The 26,339-nt window shown below is 41.3% G+C and overlaps 15 protein-coding genes across 15 annotated transcripts; 5 read left to right on the top strand and 10 right to left on the bottom strand. All coding sequences in view use genetic code 12, as the record gives it.

Moving 5' to 3' along the window:
• Positions 1 to 923, top strand: SPAPADRAFT_66906 (uncharacterized protein; the record flags this gene model as incomplete). Its single annotated transcript, XM_007375490.1, has 1 exon — positions 1 to 923. The coding sequence occupies one exon, from the start codon at positions 54 to 56 to the stop codon at positions 921 to 923; it is 870 nt and encodes a 289-aa protein (XP_007375552.1).
• A 16-nt stretch (positions 924 to 939) lies between these two features.
• Positions 940 to 1,492, bottom strand: SPAPADRAFT_61362 (uncharacterized protein; the record flags this gene model as incomplete). The annotated part of the gene is made up of 1 exon (XM_007375489.1): positions 940 to 1,492. One exon carries the CDS (start codon positions 1,461 to 1,463, stop codon positions 1,008 to 1,010), a length of 456 nt encoding a protein of 151 aa, XP_007375551.1.
• Positions 1,493 to 1,933: 441 nt separating this feature from the next.
• MED10 (mediator complex subunit) lies at positions 1,934 to 3,243 on the bottom strand (the record flags this gene model as incomplete). Its single annotated transcript, XM_007375488.1, is given in 2 exon segments — positions 1,934 to 2,233; positions 2,246 to 3,243. 1 exon segment carries the CDS (start codon positions 3,220 to 3,222, stop codon positions 2,770 to 2,772), a length of 453 nt encoding a protein of 150 aa, XP_007375550.1.
• A 67-nt stretch (positions 3,244 to 3,310) lies between these two features.
• Positions 3,311 to 4,160, top strand: SPAPADRAFT_61359 (uncharacterized protein; the record flags this gene model as incomplete). The annotated part of the gene is made up of 1 exon (XM_007375487.1): positions 3,311 to 4,160. The coding sequence occupies one exon, from the start codon at positions 3,342 to 3,344 to the stop codon at positions 4,110 to 4,112; it is 771 nt and encodes a 256-aa protein (XP_007375549.1).
• A 42-nt stretch (positions 4,161 to 4,202) lies between these two features.
• SPAPADRAFT_61352 (carboxymuconolactone decarboxylase family protein) lies at positions 4,203 to 5,456 on the bottom strand (the record flags this gene model as incomplete). The annotated part of the gene is made up of 1 exon (XM_007375485.1): positions 4,203 to 5,456. The coding sequence occupies one exon, from the start codon at positions 5,424 to 5,426 to the stop codon at positions 4,575 to 4,577; it is 852 nt and encodes a 283-aa protein (XP_007375547.1).
• On the top strand, positions 4,209 to 4,581 carry SPAPADRAFT_61356 (uncharacterized protein; the record flags this gene model as incomplete). The annotated part of the gene is made up of 1 exon (XM_007375486.1): positions 4,209 to 4,581. One exon carries the CDS (start codon positions 4,238 to 4,240, stop codon positions 4,490 to 4,492), a length of 255 nt encoding a protein of 84 aa, XP_007375548.1.
• Positions 5,457 to 5,481: 25 nt separating the features above from the next.
• Positions 5,482 to 6,528, bottom strand: SPAPADRAFT_61349 (carboxymuconolactone decarboxylase family protein; the record flags this gene model as incomplete). Its single annotated transcript, XM_007375484.1, has 1 exon — positions 5,482 to 6,528. The coding sequence occupies one exon, from the start codon at positions 6,520 to 6,522 to the stop codon at positions 5,527 to 5,529; it is 996 nt and encodes a 331-aa protein (XP_007375546.1).
• A 137-nt stretch (positions 6,529 to 6,665) lies between these two features.
• AFG1 (Afg1p) lies at positions 6,666 to 8,693 on the bottom strand (the record flags this gene model as incomplete). The annotated part of the gene is made up of 1 exon (XM_007375483.1): positions 6,666 to 8,693. One exon carries the CDS (start codon positions 8,691 to 8,693, stop codon positions 6,666 to 6,668), a length of 2,028 nt encoding a protein of 675 aa, XP_007375545.1.
• Positions 8,694 to 8,960: 267 nt separating this feature from the next.
• SPAPADRAFT_139029 (phosphatidylinositol-3-phosphatase) lies at positions 8,961 to 11,000 on the bottom strand (the record flags this gene model as incomplete). The annotated part of the gene is made up of 1 exon (XM_007375482.1): positions 8,961 to 11,000. One exon carries the CDS (start codon positions 10,998 to 11,000, stop codon positions 8,961 to 8,963), a length of 2,040 nt encoding a protein of 679 aa, XP_007375544.1.
• A 123-nt stretch (positions 11,001 to 11,123) lies between these two features.
• Positions 11,124 to 12,779, bottom strand: JIP5 (Jip5p; the record flags this gene model as incomplete). The annotated part of the gene is made up of 1 exon (XM_007375481.1): positions 11,124 to 12,779. The coding sequence occupies one exon, from the start codon at positions 12,777 to 12,779 to the stop codon at positions 11,124 to 11,126; it is 1,656 nt and encodes a 551-aa protein (XP_007375543.1).
• A 195-nt stretch (positions 12,780 to 12,974) lies between these two features.
• On the bottom strand, positions 12,975 to 16,589 carry SPAPADRAFT_139837 (oxysterol-binding protein related protein; the record flags this gene model as incomplete). Its single annotated transcript, XM_007375480.1, has 2 exons — positions 12,975 to 15,400; positions 15,461 to 16,589. The coding sequence occupies 2 exons, from the start codon at positions 16,587 to 16,589 to the stop codon at positions 12,975 to 12,977; spliced, it is 3,555 nt and encodes a 1,184-aa protein (XP_007375542.1).
• A 1,126-nt stretch (positions 16,590 to 17,715) lies between these two features.
• Positions 17,716 to 18,204, top strand: SPAPADRAFT_55761 (uncharacterized protein; the record flags this gene model as incomplete). The annotated part of the gene is made up of 1 exon (XM_007375479.1): positions 17,716 to 18,204. The coding sequence occupies one exon, from the start codon at positions 17,716 to 17,718 to the stop codon at positions 18,202 to 18,204; it is 489 nt and encodes a 162-aa protein (XP_007375541.1).
• A 97-nt stretch (positions 18,205 to 18,301) lies between these two features.
• On the bottom strand, positions 18,302 to 19,104 carry SPAPADRAFT_138327 (uncharacterized protein; the record flags this gene model as incomplete). Its single annotated transcript, XM_007375478.1, has 3 exons — positions 18,302 to 18,616; positions 18,656 to 18,981; positions 19,041 to 19,104. 3 exons carry the CDS (start codon positions 19,102 to 19,104, stop codon positions 18,302 to 18,304), a joined length of 705 nt encoding a protein of 234 aa, XP_007375540.1.
• A 143-nt stretch (positions 19,105 to 19,247) lies between these two features.
• SPAPADRAFT_61345 (uncharacterized protein) lies at positions 19,248 to 20,875 on the bottom strand (the record flags this gene model as incomplete). The annotated part of the gene is made up of 1 exon (XM_007375477.1): positions 19,248 to 20,875. One exon carries the CDS (start codon positions 20,825 to 20,827, stop codon positions 19,517 to 19,519), a length of 1,311 nt encoding a protein of 436 aa, XP_007375539.1.
• A 2,024-nt stretch (positions 20,876 to 22,899) lies between these two features.
• CTA7 (Cta7p) lies at positions 22,900 to 25,194 on the top strand (the record flags this gene model as incomplete). The annotated part of the gene is made up of 1 exon (XM_007375476.1): positions 22,900 to 25,194. One exon carries the CDS (start codon positions 22,900 to 22,902, stop codon positions 25,192 to 25,194), a length of 2,295 nt encoding a protein of 764 aa, XP_007375538.1.
• Between the last annotated feature and the right edge of the window lie 1,145 nt (positions 25,195 to 26,339).

Below are 26,339 nucleotides of genomic sequence, written 5' to 3'. Positions count from 1 at the left end.
AAAGGAAAGAAATTAAGGAGCAGCTTAACCTGCTGGTATATCCAGTAGTAATTATGTGGTATTGGTATTTCTTTTTAGTTTCGTTAGTAGTAGGATTAGAGATTAATGGTGACAGTGATAAACTGTGGCAACCATTAAGGGAAGTTTTAGTACAACAAACCCAAGATAACGGTATCTTACGGACGTTTGAAGCTGGCGACTCCGAACAAGTGTCGTCGCGTGAATTTGCCAATGAAAAGGAGTTAATAAACTCACGATTCTGGAAAAATCTCCAGAAAAGAAAGGATAAAGAGATGGCCAAGTCAACAGTCATTCTAGTAAAAGACACCAACACCGTGTATCACTTTGATGAATCTGAATGGACTGATGAAGTAGGTGCAGATCATGAAGTAGAAACTGCTAGTAGCCCACGAGAAATCACCCTTGTTGAAATGAAGTTTGGGTTTTTGAAACCGTTTGAATATACTTTCCCCTTGACGGGGTGTATCCGTATGAAAAAGGGGATTCCAACCATGTACCAGTCTTATTCACATCAATTATACTTGACTTTACCGCCGGAGATATCTGTCAGGACCACGGTGATTCTCTTGTCTGCCCTGGCTACTGTTGGATCCTACGGGTTATCGTTGAGTTATGAAAAGGATTCATCGTTGACGTGCAAAGCATCACCAGGGAAACGGGTTCAAATATTTAGAAAAGAACGATATGCATTGTTTCCCAAAGCAAAACTCAGGAAGGTCAAGTTTAAGACTAAGTTCAAATCAGGTATTTGGAAGAATGTGTTTACCAGTTTAAAACACAAGAATCTCGGATTGATGTTTCTTGATTTGACCAAGTCTGAGAAACCATATTGTGAAGCCCGGCCAGATAGATTACAATGCCACCAACTTGGTTCGAAGAAGGGGGCATTTGCCGATATTTGAAAGAGAAGTGTATGGGCCAACCAAAAAAAACATACATTATTATCTATAAAGTATAAAAAGAAATAAAAAAGATATCATAAGGGTCTAACAGTCTGAAGTATATAAAACAACAAGTTCCACTATGGCAGTATTTCCATTATCAAGGGTGGTTGTGGAGATCTTTGTGCTTGTAGTGTAATCGCCCACGGGGATGACGAGGGTTGGTTCCAGGGTAGTAGTATCAGTTTCCGAGACTGGGTCATTGTAGAGTGAGTATGAAGAAGCAGTTGTTGAACTAGAAGCAGATGAACTTGAGGAGGAAGTTGTAGTGGTGGCTGGATCATAACTGTTTGTTTGAGTATTGAGCACGGTTTGGGTAGTTAATTGACCATCATCATTGGTATATATGTATACTGTTCCGTAAATGTCTTCTTGTGCTACGAAAGTAGTGACTTCTGTAGTGTGTGGGGTAGTGGTGACAACCGTAGTTGCATCATAATCGTCAGCAGTGGCCAACTTGAATAACGAGAGTAATGTAAGTGAAAGTATACTAAATTGCATCGTATTGGTATGTTAGTTTAATAAGATAAGAGTAACAAAGAATTTTAAATTGGATCAAGAGATGTGACCCATTATATATGACAAACCTCTTAACCAGCAAAGCAAAGAAAACGAAAACAATGCTGCGAAATTGTTCGAACTATGCAACCACAAAATCTAAAAAATAATCTTGCATTAACCAAAAAAAAAAAAATAAAATAACCAGCATTGCCGAAATCAAGAAATCTGGAGCATGGTTCAATTATAGTGTACAAGTATCAAACTTTCTAAGTAGTAATGGAGATATATTCAGAAGTTTCTTATAGATTTAGATTGTAGCAGTTTTCTGCGTATTGAAAGGGACGCCTTCTAACTGGTTAGATCATAGATCATTTTTATTGAATCAGTTGGTTGCGTACACATACACCTTACGATACGTTACGAATATACGGCATTGTAACCACATCAACAATACACGTAAACCAAATATTGATCCAAAACAACAATCTAGCCAGTTACACAAGCAAGCATTATTTATGGAAATACAAGAGTTTAATTTTGTGATCATCATATGGATTGTAATATTTCTTGTACAGAAAACTACCTAATTAAACGATGGTTGCTTAACTGGAACTGGCTGTTCCAACTAAATCAGACTTCTTGGCTAGTCAAATTTTCCAAATTGGATATGTCATTTAAATTTGACAAGATTTGATATGAAGATGTCATTCATAAAGACAACCAGCCATCTTGCACTAAGCGAAAAAAAATCATGCTTGCAAAAAAAAAAACAAATAAATCTTGGATCTTATAAATATCGAATCATTTCTGAATACGATGCGGTTGTTTATCCGTATTCAGGTAAATGCTGATTACCGAGAGATTGATGTAGCATCAAGAAGTACTTCTTCGGGATAGCAAGTTATGTCAAGCTGTAAGAGCTGGTAAATCTACATTGCTTTATTATTTGATAGCAGATACATGCACTAGGTGTACGTCTTAATATGCATTAGACAGATGTATTAACACTAAATTTAGATACTGGTTGGTCAAGATCTGTGCTAGGAGATATCTCCTTTCATTTATGAAATATATGATCATATATTTTGGTCAGGTATGATAATTTACCTGTTTAGGAAAAGGTGTTTCCAGCCAAATGTGCGTACTTTAACCTTTTCGAACCAGCTTTATACAAATTAGACTATCAAGAACAGTAGTTTTATTCTCGGCGTTGGCAGATTCTGATTTGAAACAGGTGTCGAGTTGTGTCGAGTTGTGTTGAGTTGTGTTGTGTCATGTCGTGTCTCTTACTAGGTGGGGTGCCTTCCTACTGATCATTTTCTTGCACAGTAGTCCTTCTCTTTATATCACCAATACTGTCAACCAACTCAGGAAACTCCTTGCCCAACTTGTCCCCCAACACATCTCTCAATTTAGCAAATGCCTCCATTTTCCCCTTCAAGCGCGCATTACTCTTAGCTGTAACCTCAATAAACTCACGAGTGTAAATGTCGGGATTTCTTCCGTCTTCAATGTATGAAATAACATCAACAGGAACAGGATACTGGTTCGTGTATGGGCTGGAAGTCAATCCTGACAATTGACTAATGATTTGGTTGACCTTGTGTGTCAGGGCTGTGTGCGATTGGGGTGTACCTTGGTTGTCATGAACCAACACACCTAGTTCGATTAGTGACTCAATCAATGACAGGAGTTGCTCTGCTGTGGATATTAATGCTTCATTGCCGGGCTTTTCTGAGTCTAATTGTGCTGTAGTCATTATGTGGTGGTTTACAGTGTTGGTTATATGTCGGTTTACAAATTTTTTTTCCAGGTGAATTTGAATTTTGGCAGCCCTTTCAAATCTTGTACTGGAAAGCATACCATTTGCAGTATATCATGTTAGTCACATTCAAATACAACAGGGACAAATACAACCAGTTGCTAGAGCAGTCTGTGTCTAACACTTCACCGTATGTGAAGGAAGAGACACCATCGGTGCTGGGTAGTACACCCCCAGTTTCCACACCCACGAAATTTGTTACGCTCCATTATAATCTGGGATACATGACATCCCCGATAAAGTCACAAAGAAGAAGTCGAAATAGAACACCAACACCACCGAGTCTTACACCTAATACCACACTCCCGTTTCAGAAATCATTCAGCGTTATTGATTCCAGCCCGATTAAGATATCCAAGGAGGACACGGCCGACATGCAGGAGCAATGTTCATATCAAGATGCCATAGAAAGCATGGCGACTTATAACGAGCAGTATATATTGAATCCCAGGAATAACGACGATATACCTTCGGTTATTGCACACAATCAACAAGTTGAAAAGGCGTGGTTTAACAATATCAGAAGTCTAGCAGATAGGTTACATCTATTACGAGAGACGTACAGGACAGTTCAGATGTTGAAGAAGTCAAAGGTTAATAGGAACGGTTTAGTTGACGAGTCAGCGTATTCCAAGCTGACTACTCCTAGAATTGAAGATAGTCCTAGTGTTAGTGTACCTCCAACAACTCCTAGTTCAAGGTTGGTACCGGAAACAACATCTGGGGTTGATGAAGATGAATATGAAGAGATCGATGGGTTTGAAGAGGACGAAGATAGCAGTAACACCGATACAGTTACCCCCAAGCGTAGTGAGCAACTCGTGTAATAATAGTAGTTTCAGTGTATAGAAAAATAGACAACCAATTCACTCCTGAAAAACAAAAAAAAATTACACCAACAATTAACCTGGCAGTCCATCATCATCGTCATCACCACCAATCAATCACCACCATGAAGCCAATCGTGTCATCATTCCAAGCATACTGTTGTACTATATTATCAGCATTTGCCATAGTTATATTATCGGTCATTGGGTACTTGTTCAAGACAAACAGTGAATCGTTCATGGGGTCGATAAATGATCCTGAAGATGGCGAGGCCGTGGCATCCACTGTATTCGGTGCTGTTTTTGTCTACTTGGCATTCTTTGTATTCTGTGGATCACAAGTGTGGTTGATAAAGAGACAAGGAAGAATACAACTATAATCTATAACACACATACACACTCACTCACATCTATCTATATATATAATTCGTCAATTCTATAGAAAAGCAAATATACACACGTTTACACTCGAGGTATACTTTCCTTACCATCTTTCCAAGTAACATCACCCTTCCACTCACACATATCAAGTACAAGCTGTCTAACCAGATTGACTTGCTCAACACTAGCGCCATTGTTCAATGCGCCCTTCAAGTGTCCCTTGAGTTGTGGATTGACATCCTGGGGAATCATACAGGCAATTGCTGCGAATGAGGTCTCCTTGCCGGGTAATATGTCTGTATAACTGAGCAATGGACTGTATATGTGATGGAAGATGTAGTTCCACAAGTCTGGATACGCATTGTAAATTTGTGTTTGCACTCGTTGGCTTATCTTGGAGTAAACAGCGTTCCAAAAATGTGTTCCTCTATTAATTTCAAGCGACAATTGATCGACATTGATGGAGTTTGGAGTTACTTCACTAGTGTCCAGTTCAAGCATAGTAGTTCTATGAACAGTAGCCATTAAGCATTTTGGTGTTGCTGCCTTGAGGGCCATCATAGCGTTGATTGACTTGGGCATGCCAATCATCACACTAATCTTGAGAATAACCTCTCTTGTCTGGTCGATAAGAGTTTGTTGCATTCCAAGAACATCGTTCCTGGAACATAGCAATGGCAAGTCTTCAGATACTAGTTGAGGAACTTCATATGATGGATCCTGTTGTGCTCGTCTCACGGTATCAATGCATTGTTGGGCGAGTTTCACTAGATCAACGGCATTCAAAACTCGACGTTGCAATGCGAAATAACAAATCACAGGTGCATCCTCAGGCAAGTTGAGTTGAGATATACACGCAATAGCGGGAATGTACCAACTATCCTGGATATGTTCATACGAAGCCAACTCAGCTAGTCTTTCTGCCGTCAACATGGTATCGGGGAGAGAGGGAGTGAGAGAGACAGAGAGAGAGTACATGAAATTTTTTGTGTGGGGAGGAGGACTGAAAAATTACACTATCTAATTTATACACCTACAACTTGGCTACTCCTTCTTTACCACCTTGCCAATGGACACCACCGGCCCAATCACAAATATCAAATGTCAACAGTCTAACATCATCCAACTCCTGTTTAGTGGCACCGTTATTCAACGCACCTTTCAAGTGTCCCTTCAACTGGGGATTAACATCCTGAGGAATCAAACAGGCAACCACACACATCGACGTCTCCTTGCCCAGAAGGATATCAGTATAACTCAATAACGGAGCGTAGATATGATGGTAGGCAAAGTACCACAAGTCCGGGTATGCCGTCAACATCTGCTGCTTGATCCGGGTGTTGATCTTGTTGGTGTACACCGAATTCCAAAAGTTGGACCCGCGCACCAACTCCTTCTTAATCTGTCTAACGTCGATAGACTGCTTGGAAATGGGCCCGTCAATAGTGTCTGTGGTTGACTGTTGTTCGAATGACGTGCCGTCGAAATCTTCACTGACGATTGACGACGAGGGGATCTTGCCTGGGTGGACGATAAGGTTACGTTCCGGGATCAACCCGGCTTTCAAGGACGTAGGCGTAACCGTTTTCAAAATCATCAATGCATTGATCGCCCTGGGTAACCCTCCAAGGGCCACACTCTTGAGTATAACTTCTCTGATCCGACAAGTGACTCTATCCTGGGTGGCATGAATATCTTCACTTCTTGAGTACTTAAACTTCAAGGGCAAGTGCTGGGTATACACCAACAAATCGGGCAAGTTGACTCCGACTCCAGTCAAATCAGCATACTTCTTAGCCGAGTTGATCGAATCCTGGGCTAGTTGAAGCATGTGTTTGTCAGTAAGCACGCTGTCATCACTGGGAGTGTCCAACAACTGCTGGCGCAATGCAAAGTGGTAGAGCCGGGGGATCTCCTGGGGTTGGTTGACAATGGTGAGACACGCAGTGGCAATCAAGTACCAGGTATTGTGGAGACTGGGGTAGTTGTATGCCAATCTAACTAGTCTTTCGGCAGTGAGAATTGTCATGGTTGTAAAGAAGAGAAAGTACACAGAATTGTTGGATTTTTCTTGTGCTTATGTGGGGAAATTTTTATCCTCGGTGGGTCGGTGGGAAATGTTGAGCCGCACGATATTTTCCATGGATATTCCTATAACCTATAAAAGTTTACCTACTTTCTAATACTGGAACTAATCCAGCTCTTGGCAATGCCATCCTTAGCACGCTCTCCTTGTTCCTTAGTCCAAATCCCCATAGCCCAAAAATGTTGCAAGCTTTTAAACATAGGCGCGACCTTAGCGTTGAACTGTCTGAATGGAAGACCGTTCCTGGCCGACAAGTCTCGGGGAAACGTATCCAACAATTCATTCTTGGTTAATTCCTTAATAGGATGGTCTTCCAAGAATCTATCTACTCTATAATTAGCTTCTTCTGGTGATGTGGCCATTCGATCCGTCGAGCCAGAAGTAGTTTCCCATGGTCGCATGGTATTATCCAAGGGGATCCAACGATCGAACCGTCTCCACGCATCGGAATTCACCATCTCTTTAATCCGGGAAACTGCTCGTTTGAAAGCAAACTTCTCATCATCACCAGTAAATGCTTTCAAGTTCTTGTAATTCTTCTGGTTCACCTGCTCATAGTCGTCGTAACTCTTGGTATGATCGTGATCGTACGTACTCACGTTGGGACGATATGGATTCATCATGTCTATACTTGTCCTAGCAAACATTTCCTCGTCCTGCACTTGCAAGTTACTAGTAACTTCCTTGTAATTCTCCCGCAAGTATTCCATTAACTCAGTGTTATCCTGGTGTAGCACATCCGGAAAGAAAAGATGATCGATGTCAACTTCACAGCGAATGAAAAGCTGGCACTTCGATTCATAAATTGCATCTAACAAAGTGATGAATCTCCGTGCTTCGTTCTTCTTGCTTGCGGTCATTATTGGCACATTATCGAGGATGATGGTTTTGTAGTGCGATGCAATTGTGATGTAGTCCGAGGAGGAGTGTAATCCCTGACATATCTCAGCAAAGTCAAGGTATGCTGTAGTGTCGTTGAAGGTTAACGGGATATTGATTTTTCTATTGTAAACTGTGATTGTCGATGGACGCCCTCCTAATTCACCAACACTAGAAGTGTCACTCGACAGACCAGTTGCTTGCTTGACTAGTTCAATCCATTGGGTGTTGTGCTGGGCGTTACCTCTCTTGACGATTAAGTTAGGCTGAGTAGTCGAGTTTGCTGCAAAATAACTCCGATAATCCTTTTCAGAATTAATATCCACACTATGGCACCTCGAATTCAAAATCAGCAAGAACCCTGTAAAATTCTTGCGATGGAACAGATTCGAGTACAAGTCCTCGGGCAACTTATTCGACGTGGCCACAAGCACGCCACCCAACTTGAAATAGTATGTAAACAAAATCTTGACAATGTTGGCCGCGGCGATATCCGGAAGGACAAACTCGTCCAAGATCAAAATTGTGTTCTTGTTGATCATCTTCTGGGCGATCTCGTACAAGATGAACTCGTTCTCCATAGTATAGCACTGCAACAGTTTCCCATTGCCCATAGTGCTCGTTAACATTCTCTCCTGTTGAATCTGGTGCATTTCACTAAACACCCAGAGGATGAAGTTGTTGTAATGCCATCTCATCTTAGATTTGTGTGGTAATGAGGCGGCAAAGATGTCCATAAGCATCGATTTACCACTGCCGACCCCACCATTCACGAGCAAACCCTGGGGCGAAGCGAACGTGTGCAAGTGGTCCTCATCGGACATGTACTTCATCAACGCCTTCTTGTCGGTGTCGACATTACTGAACAAGTTCCGAATAGCGGTGTATTTCAAGGGCGAGAACCCCTGGGCGCGTGCTTCGTGTTTGGCATGCTTGAGTTGGATCTTGCGGATGAGTAAACTGAGATTAATCAGAAGCTCTTCGGGCGGGGTATAGTCGACTACTCGGTGGTAGAGTTTCTGAAACTCCTTCATTACACGGAGTTGGCTCTCGTCCTTCTGGAGGATGCCATTGTGGATGTAGTTTTGGTAGATGATGTATGGGTCAGTTATGGCAAGCCCGACTGAACCTGACTCGGGGACGTGTATTTGTGGTAATCTTCCTTCCACACCTTGGTTTCCCGACGTGTACTTGCTGTAAAAGCGCAAGCCTCTTATTCTTACACGGAACGACATAGCTAGCGAAGAGAGAGAGCAGACCAGAACAAGTTAAACGACAATGGATGAAATTATTTATGTTGCAAGACACGATCAGATAAGAAATTTTTCAAATCTCCGATCTCGGTAAGATGCTAATTATTAATTACGTTATATGCAGTTATGTATTCTATCGGGTGGTATTCATCCTCATCGGACATGTATACCGATGTGTAACCTGTAGTCACATTGCAATAGTTGCTCCCGACTCGGATATGACGTATGCTACTACTACTACTACCACTACTACTTCCTATTCATGCTCATCTGGGCAAACTTCCGATCCAAAGAATTAGACAACCCATTCATCTCCTCATCAGTACGTCCATACAACTCAGACCACCATTTGACATCAGCAAAATTAAAGAAAATCACGTCGTCCAGTTTATAACCCGCATTGACAAACTCACCTGGCCGACTGTTGAAGTAGTCCCACACCGACACGGTACTCTCGTGCACTTTAAACACTTGATACAATTCCCGTTCTGAATCACAAAGAAACGTCCCGTATTGACACGAATAGTAATGGTAAAACAACCGTTTCAAGAATCGACTATTGAACTCGAATTTCGACGGGTGTTGTCGTAATATCTGGTATACACAATCCAAAAACTGGTGGAAAACAGGAGATTTGTCAGTGCTGCCACTGTACACCGATGCCATGGGGATATACTTTTCGTCATCAGGAGCAGGTGAACTCAACCCACTCTGAGCCGAGTTTTTGATATCCCGAGCTGCCTTGGCTGCTCGCTGAAAGAAACTAGTCACACTGGCAGCAGCACCACCCAGGGTTTCTCCCTCATAAACGGAACTTTCAACAGAACTCTCGGAAGCCTGGTCGGATATTTCTGTATTGCTTGACCCATTGGTTTTCACTTCCTTCTTGACAATCGCACCAATACAACCGCCATGATCGGCCCTGGTGGCAAACTTGAACCCGAAACTGACCCATTCCTTTTCAATGAGTACCATAAACCCCTTGATTGTTCTATAATATGGATCAAGACACAATTGTGCCAATGCTGATACTTGTGACGTTCTATCCCAACCATCAGAACAATGTATTATAACATTTGTGTTGTTGAAATGGATCGACTTGGTTATACGGTCCACCGACTGAAGTATAAGGGAAAGTCGGTGCAACCATTGAGTTTTCGTAAGTTGCTGTTGTAATAAAGCACTACTACCGGCTGATCCAGTAGGATACTTGTCAAGATCATTCAAGACAGACGTCAACTTATTCACAGAATCCCTCATGACATGAATGTTGTCAATATTACAAAATATCTTCTCCACATGTCGTAAATTGGTTTCGGGAATCTCATCAGGCGAACCTTCCTTCTGTGGAGTCTTGCCTCGATAATTTTCAACATTCTCTGTTCCTGCTCCTAATGCATGTTGTCCTATTGCGTTGGTCAACGGACGTAGATCGACTAGTAAGTTTCGTTGTGGTTGGTTTTGATACTCGTCCTCTTCCGACATGTTGTATTCTCGTTCTTCTTGCTGGGTCTTGAATATCTCCCCAATCAACTTCTCATCTTGAATTGATCGATTCTGCAAGTTTAGTCCTACCAATGGCTGTGCACATCGGGCAATCACATTCCCATTACTTCCACGGTGTTTATATACTATCGCTGGTATTCTCTGTTTTGACCGGAACTTACCGGCATGTTTCAACACATTATCTGAGATTGAACTGGGGACAACAATCACTTTAGGATACGACGGACAGAACTTATACTCTTCGTTGATATTCGTTACTCTCCAGTACTTTTCATTCTCAATCAAGTTCAACCGGGTATACTCTTGAACTGGATCGTACAAATCCCACCCTCGAACTTCCAACGCCTGTTCCAACATGTTTGGTCTGTATTCATACGCGTACAATGCCTTGATGTCATTCTCGCTCTTGCTCACCGTGATCAAGCTGCTCATTTTCGCAAACACCTCACAACAAATGGCATCATTTAAAAAGTCAAATGAATAAAACGTAAAGTCTTTGCACTGGAGACGAATATGTGATGCAGAATAGTGATCAAACTCATCAGATACAACTGGAGGTGTAGTGACATCACCGTTGACGTTGTTCATCCATGAGGATCCGCGAGCCTTTGACATTCGGTCAATTATGGGATAACATATCCAGATTTCGCGTGGCGTAGATGATGTTGGTGTGGTGAAGGAAAAAACAAGGTGATATGTAGATAATATGAGTGTTCCGCGGATGTGGTACCCTCTCCGGTTTAGGATGACATCATTCACGGTGGATATCTTGAGTGGATCCATCGTAATGCAACGGTGTGCTGTAGGTTGTCTGGCTGTTGATGGGGGATTTCCTGTGCTTATCTTTTTTTTTTTGGGGGCAACATCTGCTACCAATTACAGAAATAATTTATTACTATGTATTAACTACAACCCTTCAAACTTACGGATCCCATGCTCGTGCTTCTGCATGTTACGAAGCTGTTTAGTAGTCATCTTCTTTTCCTTCAACTTTTGTTTCTTCAGTTTTGGTTCTTCGGCGGGCTCTTCTGGTTCAGTCTTTGTAAGTTTGTTGATGTCGATCACTTTACGTTTGGGTTTCGATACTATTTGCGAGATATCCGTACGTTTTCTGCGGACTAATTGTGGAGGTGGTGCTTCCTCCTCTTCATCAGAGTTCAGGTCCAGGTCTGCATCTTCTTCGTCACTATCATCTTGTTCGTCGTTGTCTTTGTCCTTCTCGGAATCATTGTCATCATCACTATCTGAGAAATCCAGAGGGCCCAAAGAGTCGCTTTCAGACTCTTTATCAACATCAGAATCACTAGAATCACTATCTTCTTCTTCTTCTTCACTCTCATGCTCAGCTTGCTCAACCTCTCTGTTCGACCAAATCTTCAAAGTGTCCATACCAGCACTAATCAACCTATAATCGTAATCAATATCTAAAATACCCACCTCATCAACAGCACCATGCTTTCCTCTTGCACTAGAATGAACTCGTGTCTCCGCTACTTTTCCTCGTTTGTAATTAACTCTATGCAATAACCCTTCACTGTCACCATACCACACGGAATTACACATCTCTTCATCGTCGGCATTCATGGTAGGGACAATTGCGTCAATTGAGGCCTCCTTATTCACTTTGATACGCGACAACTGGTCCATGAATTTATTCTTGGAATTCTTCCATATCGTGACGATCCCCTCGCCATGGCCTACCAATACGGTATCATTGTTGTTTTCCGTGATGTTGTCACTAGCATAGCACATCGAAAGAAGCTCGTCCTCTTGATCGTCTGACTGGGTAATTATTCCCTTTCTTATATCAATATGGGCAAGTGTAGTCGAACCCAACGTGAGATAGTGATACGCCGACACCGTAGGCATGGCCATGATATGGTTAATGGCATCATCATGGACAGAACTCACTTTGAATTTTAATTTCCCTGACGTTAAATTAGAACTGTCGTATACTAAAACATGTCCATTCTCAGTACCGGCCAATAAGACCGGATTGCTGGTGGAATGACACAATTTCGTTATGGAATCCTTAGGGTTGGGGTAATCTCCAGTAACAGTGTGTTTACCAACCACTTTCCCGGTTTCCGTGGCAGCCTTCTTGATAATATTGTCGGTTCCGACAGTATACACAAACTCACCCACAGAATTCTCCAATGGGTCAAATATGGCATGACGACAAGAACCCTTGTGACGTTTCGTTTTCCAGTTGGTGCGAACTAAATCATCTTCAACTTCGGAATGGTCTTGGATCACCTTCCACCACTTCTTACCCAGTTGAGAAACTGATTTGTTGATGTAGGGCAATTTCCCGGCTTCATAGGCCTGCTTTTGTAATTCAAGAATCTCTTCTCGTTTCTTGATCAGCCTTTCTTCGAGTTGTTCGGCATCATAGGAGTTACAGTAGACATGTCCGGTAGCTAACCCTGAGAGGAGAATTGGTTTAGTTGGGTGGGATGCGATTGTAAATAATGGATCTTTGTAGTTGATCTCGACAATTGGAGACACTGACGATTCTAATACTTGTGCTGCATTGGCTGCATTGGATTTCTTCTTGGCCATGGTTGCTTCGATGAGATGAGATGACTTGAAAAATAGTATACTCAGTCTGAAAAAAAAAAATAATAATAATATACCTTTGATATATTGAGAACATACACCAGCAAAAATCTCCTTCCGTGTAAAAGCAAGATACTCTCATATAAAAGTAATACTACGGCAGGGCTAAATATAATGTTTATTAAACAACTATAAAATCTAAAAAATATCACCAGTACCAGCCAAATCTTTCTGTTTCCGTCTATTCCAATACTCGCCATTAAACTCCCAGAAAATATCCCCGGTAACTGGATGCTTCTTCTTGACAAACCAATTAGGAACATATGGCTCGCCACTCTCCTCTCTCTGCTTTCTCGCCTGTCTTTGCTTTACTTCTACCCGGTGCTTCTCGTCGGCGGCTCTGTCGTAAAGTCCGTCCTCCATATCTCGCTGGTCCGGTCTCAATCTCGAATCAGTTGGTGCCAAATATGGCTTCAAGTTATCATCAATCCCATTCAATGTTACAGCAAACGCAGTCAAGTTGAATGGCACCTTAGGTCTAGGAGCAGCCTGCCACACCAAGAATTTCTGGCCCGAGAATGGATCATTGCTCGTCTTGCTCTTGGCAAGGGCAGATTCGTCCAATAACGAGTTTCTTCGTTGTTGAGGATTAGGTTCGTTTCTCAATGACTCCAGGGTGATTTTCTTGGCATAAATCTTGGAGTTCCAATGACCACCCATGGCCCAGCGTGGCACACCATCTTTATCAAGCGCTTGACCTGACAATTGATACGCCGACGAAGCTCTCCATCCACGTTGTTTCATATCGACAATAATTTGATCACCGGTGGTGTGATTAGTGACAATCTTTTTCCCGTAATTGTCCACAGTAGGGTTCCCAAGCATGATACCGACAACAGCAGTATTGACCTTCTTCCAACTGTACAATTCCTCAGCGACACGGTTCCCATTCTTGTCAATTACACCATTGTCTGGTCTAAGCACACAGAACATCTTACCTAAATGCTTAAAGTCAAAGGAACGACCGGTGAATTTGGAATCAACTGCATTTTCACCATAGTAATCCCATTTGGGCGACTGAGCAGAAGTGGCACTAATGGGTGGATGGTGACTCACTTGTTCGGCAACCATTCGGTAATGTTGGTCGGGACGACAGTATTCAAAAGTCTCACCTAATAATGGATTGAAAGGCTTGGCAATTCTATTAATGGTGGATGCGTATTCCGAAGCGGCAAAGGCAGCCACATAGATTAAACGCAAGGTGGAATCATCATAGGTACAGGCAGTATCCAACAAGCTACAATATTCAATATCTTCCGATAAACGTTGCAACAAAGAGGTAGGTTCATTGAACGAAACAGGTAAGGTCATTCGGGTCATATCTTTACCAATCATTGATTTCAAAATACCCCATAATCCAACCTTGGGTCTATTATCTTCATCCATGGCCAACTTCGTACGATGTGGATTTTCATAACCAAGGAATGACCCTTCAGCCTCTAGCTGCTTGGCCACTTCACGTTGAGCAGGATTAAGATTTTCCAATTCTTTGTCTTTAATGGTTCCTTTAGGTTCAACAGCTTCCTCTTCCTTTAAAGTTTCTTCCTCCATAGAAATACCAGCGAATTTAGGGATAACGGACTCGGAATCACCAGACAAGATCTTGGCCACAGTAGTCTCTTCTTCTTCTTCTTCTTCTTCATCCTCTTCAAATTCATCAGCATCAAAGAACTCATCGTCGGAATCCTCACCGAGGATCTCCCCAATCAAGTTGGTTGGAGCCTCCAATCTCAAATCCACTTTATCCAACTCGGGAGCTGCTTGCAGTAATACTTCATCCTTGGATACAATTTGTGAAGGCATGGGTGATGCCGCTGGTGGAGGACTAATAGGGACGGATCCCGACGCAATCAACTTCTTTAATTGTTTCTTTTGGTCTTCGTACTCCGATAATTTAACTTCACGATCCCGCATTTCATTTTCTAATTTACGGATCGAATTTTCCCACAAGCGATTCACTTCAACTTGTCTGTCCAATGAATGTTTCAATTTCGATTCACGAAGCTCAATACCTGAGTTATACCTGGTGAACAATTCCAGGATATTGTTTAATGCGGTTCCACCGACAGTATAAATTTGATTGGTTGGCTCAGCATCAAATTGCTTAATCAGGTTAAACAAGTCTAAAAGAGAGGTGATTTCCACTTCTAAAGACCGTTTGGTAGTGGCGATTCTATCATTCAACGAGGACATGTCTTCACTAGATTCAGTATCACTATCATAATCATCATCGCCAGCTTCCAAGTCGTAAATATCATAGTCAAACTCACCTTCGGAGTCTTGGTAACTGTATTGGTCATCAGCAGAATGAGCAAGGCCAGTGACAGAACTCTCCTTGATCTTCTTGAGGTTGTTCTTGAAAGTGCTGGAACGACTAGGTGGTTCAGCAATCAAATCGTCTTCCGAAGCAAAGGAAGCAACCGAAACCTGACTTGGAGTTCGCTTATGCTTGTTTTTGTCCTTCTTGCCAAATCTAAGACGGTGTCTCTTTTTCTCGACTGAATCTCTAACTTCTTCTTCAAAACTATGAGCACGATTGTCAGCTTCGTGAATGGGGGAGGTGGCTTTAATGGTAGGAGACCCAGGAGCAGTAAGATGGGTTGTTGAGATGTTGGGTGTAGTACCTGTGATTGAACCAGTGGAAGTTCTTGTTGCTTTCTTCTTGAGGTTATCTCTGGCAAAGGTAATGGCATTTTGTAAAGTCCATACCCATCTATTAGTTTCAATTGGATGATTAGCCTTTAAGTGCCATCTCAACCCATTCTTGCCAAAAATTTCAAACTTCAACTTTTCCGAAGAATCTAAGTGTAAAGTAGCATATCCCAAGTTGATCGACCCACGACAGGCATTGTTTGTATCGTCTTGATTGGTATAATATGACAAGATTCCAAATTGGTCAAGGACAAAGTATCTCAATTTATAACCGGAAGTGAAGTTTGTCCATTTGCGCAAGTATCCCTTATAAGTAGGAGGACCGGCCTTGGCCGCACTAGTGCTGGTTGACACCGGATCCATGATATTCTGCTCTTTGGAAGAAGTCTTGAGCAACTTTTTCAACTTGTCGTTGTTGTGAACTAAATCAATGGGCAATTTGCCGCGTTTGTCACGCTTGAATGGGTCACCGCCATGTTTCAAGATCCAATCGCACATTTCAATGTCGTCCTTCTTGATGAATTCATGCAACACGGTATTGCCGGTTTCAGGGTCGGCGCCATTGATATCCAACAACTCGGAAGCTCTTGGGTTCAACACAAGCAAGTTTTCCAAATTCTTGAAATCGCGATTACTGAAAAAGTTGCGTAGTTCAATAGCCGACTTTTCCACAAACTTTGCCCGTTCAAATTGCATGAGCTGGGCAATACTCAAGTCCTTGCACACTTCCACTGGCTGCTTCTTGTCTAGATTGACAATGGTGTCGTTAATCAGTGGCAAGCTCAACAAGTACTTGACAATGTCTAACCGGGAGGCAATAGCTGCCAAGTGCAACGGGGTGTTACCCTGGGCGTCCTGAGCATTGATGTCAAGATTGAACTTTTCGGCATTGATAACGAGATACTGGATGGTCTGCAAGGAGGATACTTGTACGGCATAGTGAAATATGGTTTCTTTCAACTGGAGTATGTCCTGAGTTTGTAGTGTGGTGGGACAACTGGATAGGTCATTGATCACGGCATCAATTTTGGCAACATCGGCACTTCTGAGCGCATCCAAAAGCTTCAATCGGAGTAAAGACGCACTTAACTGTTCAGACATGGTGTGTTGGTGTTGGTGTTGGTGTGTGGTGGGGGAGTATGTGAGTCCAGTGGTCTGTCTATAACTGATGAATTGGATGATCTATATATAGTTAAGAGTAGAATCTGACAAGTGTCACAAGTGTGTTGCCCAGTGGAGAAAGAAAAAGCTAAGCCCAAATGGCAAACAAGAAAAAGAAAAAAAAAAAAAAGAGGCCAGAAATTTTGTGCCTAAGAAAAAGACACAACCAAATGAAATGACAAATGATAGACACACAAACAATTGCAATATCAACAATATGAGTGTGACAATCTGGTCAGATATGTTTCGAGATGATTCCCATGACAGTTACTAGTGTAACTATGTTATGACTAGTAGGGAGGAGTAGATCTCCAACCCCACACACCTTCCCTTCCATCACACCATCACGTGATAGTTTATATGGGAAACCATAAATTGATTCATTTCTTAAAAGGGCAAAACCTAATAATGGTTTGAAATATTTATATGAGATAATGGATAAGGTTCGACTTTTGTATTCCGAGGTTGGAGAGGCAATTCTATGGGTGGTACTGGTGTAGAAGCTTGCTGGTGATTTTATGATTGCGAAATCTACATTTTACGATTGCTGTCTTGGCTGATAATGCGTGCCTGGTTTATTGCTGCAATTTTGCGAGTTCTAACCAATAGGATTGTCGCTGGAATACGCTGGTACACTTACGACGACAAGAGGTATACACTACAATTCAAGGTTGAAACTGGTTGAAATTCTATGTAGGTAGGGACCACAAAACCGGTTACACTTTCTACACATGCACACGCCCACACGCCCACACACAAACTCCCCCCAGGCCGAACCTCGGTCATATCATTGTTCAATTCAGCATCACCATTGACACTGATCTTTACCACTTTGGGTAAGTAACCATCTAATAATTGTTATTTTGTACAATGGCATCTTGCAAGACATGAGCTGCGAATTCGATGTAGGTTTGGCTCGGCTTTAATAGGTGTATGAGTAAGCTTTGTGAGCCACACCTTCCTAATTGGGACAGTCCCAATGATTACGAATTATCTACCCCAACAAATTTAGTGAAAATTTGTCCTATCAAATCAACTACAAGTGCAAAGTATACCACTAGTTAACATGTCTATGAAATTAAAAATCAAGTCGTTCTTTGGCAGCAACAGACAATACGCCGTGGTTGGTGCTAGTAATAACCCAAGCAAGTTCGGGTACAAGATCCTACTGTGGTATGTGAGTCACAAATTACCTGTGATCCCCATCAACCCCAAGGAACAAGAAATCCTTGGTCAAGCCGTGGTCAACAACATCACGGCTGTTTTACAAGCTGTTGGTTCCAAACAAGATATCTCCACCCACAAGACTTCTACGGTTGACGGTGTGAGTATTTCCTTCTTGACTCCACCAAAGATCACTTCGGCAACTTTGTTGGAAATTGCTACTGTTCCTGACTACAAGAGCATCGTCAAGGGATTATGGTTCCAACCAGGCAGTTACGACCAAGAAGTTTTGGATGTTGCCCAGCAAATTGGATTGTCGGACCTTGTGATCCAAGAAGACGAATGTATCTTGGTTCGAGGCGAAGAAGGCATGGTCAGTGCTAATTTATAGTATCAGTACGAAGTTACCTGTTAATATCAATATTAATATAAATATATATATATATATATACACTCACATAAACACATATATACAAATTGAAAACCTACTATAGCATTTTCTTTATATAATCACCCCAGCTCTCGTCGATTTGTTCGGTTCTTACTGACGAAGACAGCGCTTCCGAACCGGTGGCTGTAACTGTTTCCGCTTCAAGCACGGAGATTTTGTAGGGGAAGGGGGAGCTTTCTAGAGTTGTGATAGGTGGAATGTGCTGTTTGTGCCTATCTACCGAGTCGATTATTTTGATAAGATTAAGCTCGAAACTTTTGATTGACTTTACCATATTGGTACTGTAATTGTTATCTCTGGGGTGAGTTGCTGGTGGTTGGTCAGTTTGAGGTGATGATGTTTCTGTTGGTCTCTGGAATGTCTGGCTGCTCAGAGCATCACTTGTGTGTACTTCGTCGATTGGTAAACATTCGACGTTAATAATCCACGATTCCCACGCCTTTAAATTGTCACTAGTTTGTGTATCCACTTTGCCGCCAAACCATCCAGTTTTCTTCTTGATGTGTCCATCCTTATCAAGAAACTGAATGTTTACCACCCCCTTCAGAGGCAACCTCCTGTCAAAATTCGATTTAACCAATTGATTAATTCGTTCATCTATAAGGGAATCCAAATCGGGCAAATTGACAGCAATGGGGTACGTTATATTGAGAAACTCGTTTGTGGCGGGTGTGATAGGTCCAAACAATCGATTGAAAAATACCGTCCACATTATCCCTGCAAATTGTTAGTAACACGTCCTGATGACACATATACACTTAGTTATACACACGCACACACACCTTTTAGCGATTCTCTAATCACTGACCGCTCAGCAATTAAATCAAGGACAAACTCCATTGTTGACTCTATTGTGTTATTAGTATGATGATGTATTTACACTCTATTATCTAGTTCATCTATGAATTGTATGGGGGTGATTGGTGAACAGAGTAAGTTTAAAGAAACAGCTGTAGTTTGTAGTTCCTTGTTTTTGTGTATGCCCCGCGCGTGTGACAACGCCTCCTAAAAGGGTTCCGCATTTTTTGGGTGCAACTGCGACTTGCTATACGAGTGTGGTCTACTGCGCATATGGACTGTTCTAGTTGGCAGACTGTGCTAGTTGGCAGACTGTGCTAGTTGGCAGACTGTGCTGGCTAGAGATAGATCACAGTAAAGTAAGCTGTCTACGCATATCTACCAGGCAATAGCTACAGCGATATTAGCTATCCAAGTTAAACTTAAACTTAAACTTCCAACAATTATAAAAAACTTAATCTAGCAGATTGAGGTACCGGTCAACACAACCTTGACAACAGAATTGTTTGCGAATAGGGATGTTGCGATTCTCAAGAATATCCCACCACTCAAATACCTCAGCCACAGGTTCAACCACAATTAAGCTACATTGATTACACGTATCTCTCTGTTTTCCCTGGGCTATGGCCTTGGCCATGAGCGTGTGGAACACCTTGGGCGTTTGCTGTTTCCAAATCCTCGTTTCCTTGTATGTTATGTCGTAATTTGCTATCTTGTCCAAACACAAGCTCTTCAATGAAGGTACCTTCGACTTGTGTGGTGATAGATAGTTTATGCTAGTTCTGTGATGACATTCATGAGTTGATAATGTGTAGTTGCACTCTATGGCGTCGTCTTCGGGTATTCTCATCAACGGATTAGGTCCAGCCAGGAACGTTTGAAGTTTTGGCAAATGCAATAACTGGTATGGCAACCAGGAGATTTTGTTTGTACTCAACGTCAAATCCGTCAAGTTGGTTAATTTTTCAATCAAGGGAGGAATACGACTGATCTTGTTATGTCGAAGCACCAACACGTTCAACTTGGTAAACTTGAACAACGAAGGAGGCAACGTCGTGAGTTTATTGTGGGACAAGTAGAGCTCGTAGCTGGGGGATGCAGTATCGAATATCACCAAGTTGTTCAAATCCTTAATTTCATTGGGGAGGTCATGGAGGTTCATCGACTGCAAATTGATGACCGTCTCGATACTCTCAAATGCCTCCAAGATGACCAGTCTCGCCTTGTTGAAGCCTGTGTCTTTGTATTCATCGTCGGCGTTGGACGAGGGCAAGTCGTTGAAACTGACTTTGAACCGATTGAACCGATCAATGCCAAAGTCGGCATCAGAACTAATGTTTCGATGGGGTAAGATCACATCGGGCTCACTGGGTAAATTATGGATATGCTTGGGCGACTCAGGAACCGCATGTGTTGTGGTGGAAAAGTCAAACTCCGACATCAACGGGATTTCAACGGGTGGTGAGCTGGGTGGTAGTTCCTCGTGATCGTCTATTTCAGTAGGCAATTCAATATCTGCTCTTTTGATATCATCTCGCTCATTAAAACTGGTCAACTTTCTCTTAAGACTGGGAACTATTCTATCACCTAGTGGGACTCGTCTATCCAGTTCAGGTGTGACCAAATGGGTCGTTCTCGTGTGGTATCGACTAGAGGCATTCTCATCAATCACAGTTCTTGCCCGTGGGGTAGTGTTCAAAGGGTTGATGTCATTGATGACAGAACTGGTGAATGCAAATGGAAGCAATGGATTATTCTTCTCCATTGAAGTGGATAGTTGCAAAAAGGTTGTGAGTGATAACTACGTAGTATTGCTGTTGTGGCTGTTAAATTTTTGTTGATGTTTATATAATCTTTTGAGTTCTCGGGCAATCATCGGAAATACCCTAATTAGTATGCAGGAGTGGTACAATTCTACCCAATAATTAAATTTCAAGCAACTTGCTGGGAGTGTGGAGAGAACGTTTACGTGTTTGTGCTACTACATGATCTTATTGTGATGTTGATTGTTTACTGGTAGGCTAACATTAAGGTTTATACTTTATAGTGCCAAGTATAGTTGATGTTGTCATTGCAATTGAGACACAGGGCCCCCCACTGAGCAAATGTTCTTTTTTTTTTTTTACGCGTCGCGCAGATGCTTAGTCAGTACTAAAACACTCTTTTGCACAGGCATATCCTAATAGTATATGGTCGTCTTTATTACAATTGTAGCATGACCATATTCTCTATAGGATAAACCTAAACTGGGGTATACACAAAACCCTTTTGATAGAACTTGGTTCTGTCCAGCCTTGGCATGGGATGGTCTCCAGAAAAGAAATGAAATGAAAAAAAAAAACAATCCTTTATTTTACGATTTAGATTTCCATACAAACAAACTCGCTAATTCGATACAATAACACATCAAATATAAACATATAACTATGTAAAACTTGCAAAAATTAAAGATCAGGTCGTACCCGGATTCGAACCGGGGTTGTTCGGATCAAAACCGAAAGTGATAACCACTACACTATACAACCGAATAGTTGCCTTTCTGTTCCATAATCGCACTAGTGCGATTAGAAATATGATTACAGCTAAGCAGTCACACTTGCCACGTGACCATGTTGCAAGTACTGCACAGCGTGTCAAGAGTGACGCGTGTTGAATAAGTTTGGTTAATGTCACAATAGTGACATTTGCAAACTATTTAAAGTGAAAGTGTTCACTTTGTGTTTTTATAGTTTCATATCTCTTTTCTCTAGTCAATCTACAATTGCTCAAGCATCTAGAATCGAGCCTCGGTTTAGATAATCTGTTCCTGTATTCCTGTGTATATAATACGTCTAGCTACCTGTCATTATAGAACACCAAACATCGAATTCGCCTTTATGGCCAAGTTGGTAAGGCACCTCACTAGTAATGAGGAGATCGTCAGTTCGAATCTGGCTGAAGGCATTTGAATTATTTTTTTGACTACATTGCATATATTATTACTATAGATCTTTGTGTTGTATTAATTGTTTGCGTGTTTTGTACCCATGTTGGTGGACAAAATTTTTTTTCGGCGTTTCATGGTGCAGTGCACAGAGATGCAATGTCGTGCACCGCCCAAAACTACACGAAGGGCAAAAAAAAATTGTGCATCGTTGTTGGGCTGGAAAAGTCGGACCGGGACCACGGGAAGCTAATCTTGGTTTTGAAACAAACAAGATCACAATTACATTTGCATCAATCTAAATTTACGTTTGACAGCTAAATAATTATACGAAAACTATTGTAAGAATGCCTAAAAAGGTGAAATCCGAAAGTGGGGAGCTGAATAGAGGAGGAACTGATAGTCCTCAGGCACCCCAGCAATCATACCAACAATATGCAGAAAATACTGCTTATTTACCTACGCAGCAACAGCAACACCACCACCGTCATCACCAAGAATCTAACTTGCGCGAAGGTTCTAGATTTGATTCCCCTATAAATGACCAACAATTGAACCAACCATCTCCCCTGGGGCAATCTTATTTGCAGACCCTGACTCAGCTGCAACCGCAACCACAACCACAAACCCAGGCCCCAGAACTACCTAGACCAACTATAGGTAAAACTCAAGGCGCATTTGCCGCCTCTCCAGGCGGGTACATGCCATTTCCAGCAATGTTGCACCCATCGGTACAACATTATCCTCAACCACCTCCTCCTGTAGGGCAGCCTGCGCAAGCTCATTCACCATCGGCAGTTCCTTCCATGGGTACCTCAGGCCTAACATCTACCGTTCTGTTCGGTCTGAATCCTCTGACAGGCATGCCTACCCTGGCACCATCTCCTGTTGGAATCAGTAATTTTAAAGGAAGAATGAGAGTTAGTAAGGCCTGTGACAGATGTCGTACTCAAAAGATTAAATGTTCTGGTACTCACCCTTGTAATACCTGTGTTAAACATAAGAAAGAGTGTACATTTTCTACAAACTATCATGCTAGTGCTGCTGGAAGTACCACTACCAATACTGGATTTTCTGCTAACGGAAAGAGTACCTCTGATCACCCCTTGAATAAACGCCAGAAAACTGTGATGAATGTTGAACCATTTGGATTACCCCAGATGGATAGAAACCACGACAAGGAGTACGTTGCTCATCTTGAAAACAGAGTTCAATATCTTGAAAGTTTGTTGACTCAAAACATGTCACAAACTTTCCGAGAACCAAGGATTTCTGAACCTGAAAATGTCCAGGTTGAAGAAACATTATTTGCAAGTAGTAGTAAATGGAGATTTTCAAGACGCCATCAGAATTTACTTATTGTGGAATTATGCCGGTCAATGTTTGCTAATTTATCTGAGGAACTGAAGAAATTAGTGACTATTCCAAGAACTCAATATTTTGGTTGGAATATGTCAGGCGTGCATTATGTTAATTCCGATGAGTTGCCTCCTATCCCTGATTTTACTAATTGCCCTAAATTCAATCCTCAAGAATTAATCGATTATTACTTTCGTGAATTGAATTCATTATTTGCTGTCTTACATGAAACTGTATTTAGAGAACAGTACCAAGCATACTATAAGCTATTACAAGAACAACAGTTGAACAAGTCAAATGATAGAGATGCCAAAACTAACCAAACAAGATTGTTTAGTGCAATATTATATCTTGTATATGCTTTGGCTATACGTTTCAGTGAGGTACAAAAGCCAAAGGGTCCAAATATTGAGATGTTACAATTTGAACTGAAGTTATTCAAATATGGATACAAAGTTGTATCCATTCTTAGTTTTGAATGGGAGTCATTTGAACTTATCCAAGCATGGTTATTGATCGGTCTTTATCTTAGAGTCACCCACCGTCAAACTTCTTCTTCTCATGCATTTGACTCTGCTATAGTTATGACTAAATCAATGGGATTAGGGTTTGAAGAAAGCAACCCTAAAATGCTCGCCTGTACCGCGTATGAGCGTGTCAAGGCCAACAGAATCTTTTGGTGTGTTTATACGTTTGACAGGATCTTTGGATTGTTGACTGGTAGATATTGTGGTATCAGAGAAGAAGATTTTGATAGACGATTCCCCAGTTATGATGACTTTAAGATCGATACATTTAAAGATGATTGGATGACATTCCCGGCTATGGCATTGCTACATGTTGCAAGAATTGCAAATTTTGTACATACTGCGCCCAATGACAATCCCGACTTGATCAAATATCAACAAATCAATACAGAATTGGCTAAATTACACGATTGGTTTAATTCTAATGGATTTAGAAATGATTTGTTGTTTAACAAGGAAGATGACACAATCAGTTCTTTAGTCAAAGCTCAGGTCAAGTTGCACTATTACGATTTGGTTTTATGTATTCATGGGAAAATCTTGTTTAATTATATCGGAAGAAGAATTACAAGTCATGGATTGAAGATTGAAATGGTGATCGATGCAAGTAATGGTGTCCTTGAGGTATTGGATAAAGTTAATAAAGCCGGGTTGTTATACACCCCATGGTATTCTACCTTGTTATTGTTGTTTAACGTCGGAGTTTGTGCTCTTACGCTTATCAATGGAGGGGTTTTTGTGGTACAAGCCCGTGATCTTCTCAAGAACACTATCAGATTATTTACAATATTACGGAAATCACCAGTTAGAAATGATCAAGGAAAACTTGTATTTAGAGAAAGGTTCAAGATGGTAAGAGAGTGTATTTGGGCACTTAAAATGGCCAACAGAATTTTGACCCTTCGTATTCAAGAAGATATGACTGCCTTGAACAACATTGGAGTGGACCATGGATCATCTGAAGTCAATAAACAGACATTTACCCAATTAGGTGTAAATTCAACGGAGGTGAACAAGAAAACTAATAATGAATTCAATAAAGTTTTCGAAAAGCAATTACATCGTAACGACGACGAAGACGAAGATGAAGAAGATGAAGAGTTTAGACCACGTGAATTAAAAACCCCTATCCTGCCCAACCAGGAACATGCAACTCCTTCGTCAATTACTTCTGTGGACAATAGCTCTGCATTTGGTGGCGTTAATTCAGGAGACCCAATTGATTTTTACGTAAACAACAATGGCCATGATTTATTAGGCAATATTCAATGGTTTGATCAATGGATGGATTTTAATTACGATTTTGGTGAGCAGAATGTATAACTATGTATGGATATATAACCTAGTTTAGACAATCCAGTTACTAAACCGTAAATAAAACGTGGAGAAGATCTTGAAAAGACCTTTATTATATTTTGCATCCAGTTTTTTTTTTTATTTCCCGGGTAAGATTCCCAATTTGGTTATCACGATAATTGTTGCGAGAATTGACGTATTTTTTCCGGTGCGAACTCAGACCGCGGAAGGTCCAACAGACTTGCATTTACAGTAGTTAACATTGTTCCTTGCTTTTACCCCATGGAGTAAAGCAAGTGGGGCACAATAAAAATACAATAAAGTGTTTGCTATACAATTAATTGTAGATTTATTTTCTAGAATACCCATGTTCTACGCTCCCGGGATACTCGCCCAATGTGGTACTGTTACTCCGTAAAAATAATATCGTGATAAAAAAAAATAAGATGTGCAATTGTTCCGTGCTTCTCCTATTTACATAATCAACGAAGATTTTGGTTTTTTTTTGTATTGTTGATTGTTTAGTTTTACCGAAGGGATGGTAATGCGGATATATGGAGTTTCGTTAAAAAATTACCATGTGAAAAAAAAGTGAACAAGTAGAAGAAGTGGAACTAGCGGAAGTAGCTACGGCTTGATACTATTTTTTAGCAATGGAAACTATGTGGCTTCACACTTCAAACAATGATAAACATGTAGAGCAATTTCTCTCTCCTCCACTGACACCCTGTGTTTAGTTGATGCTCATTAGTCATGGAACGCGGCGCAAAATAATAATATTTTGTATGTCGATCTCATTAATAATACATATCTGGCTTAACTCAAATGGGAAGCCTTACCAGATGGCAAATATCAACCACAGCGTGGCTGGTGGATCATGTCGATGCAACATGGACTCACAACCTACAAAGGGATTAAAACCCATATTGTGTAAATTTGTTACAAGTTAACTGTGTAATTGTGCTTCCTGACAGGCGGGGGTCACGGAATGGGGGAACAATAGGGGAAATCCACGCCTTAGTTCTAAGGGATGGAGATAGCGATAACGAACGATTTAGCGTTTCACCCCCAGGTGACATGCATGCAATGTTTATAGTTTCACATGGTTACACTTTAGTCATTTGTAAACAAAACGCCAGATGCAAAATAAATTCCACGGTGAAAAATATAGG

The sequence above is a fragment of the Spathaspora passalidarum genome, assembly GCF_000223485.1.
Source record: "Spathaspora passalidarum NRRL Y-27907 unplaced genomic scaffold SPAPAscaffold_4, whole genome shotgun sequence".
Classification (NCBI taxonomy): Eukaryota; Fungi; Ascomycota; class Pichiomycetes; order Serinales; family Debaryomycetaceae; genus Spathaspora; species Spathaspora passalidarum.
This window is presented reverse-complemented; position numbering and strand designations above follow the sequence as displayed.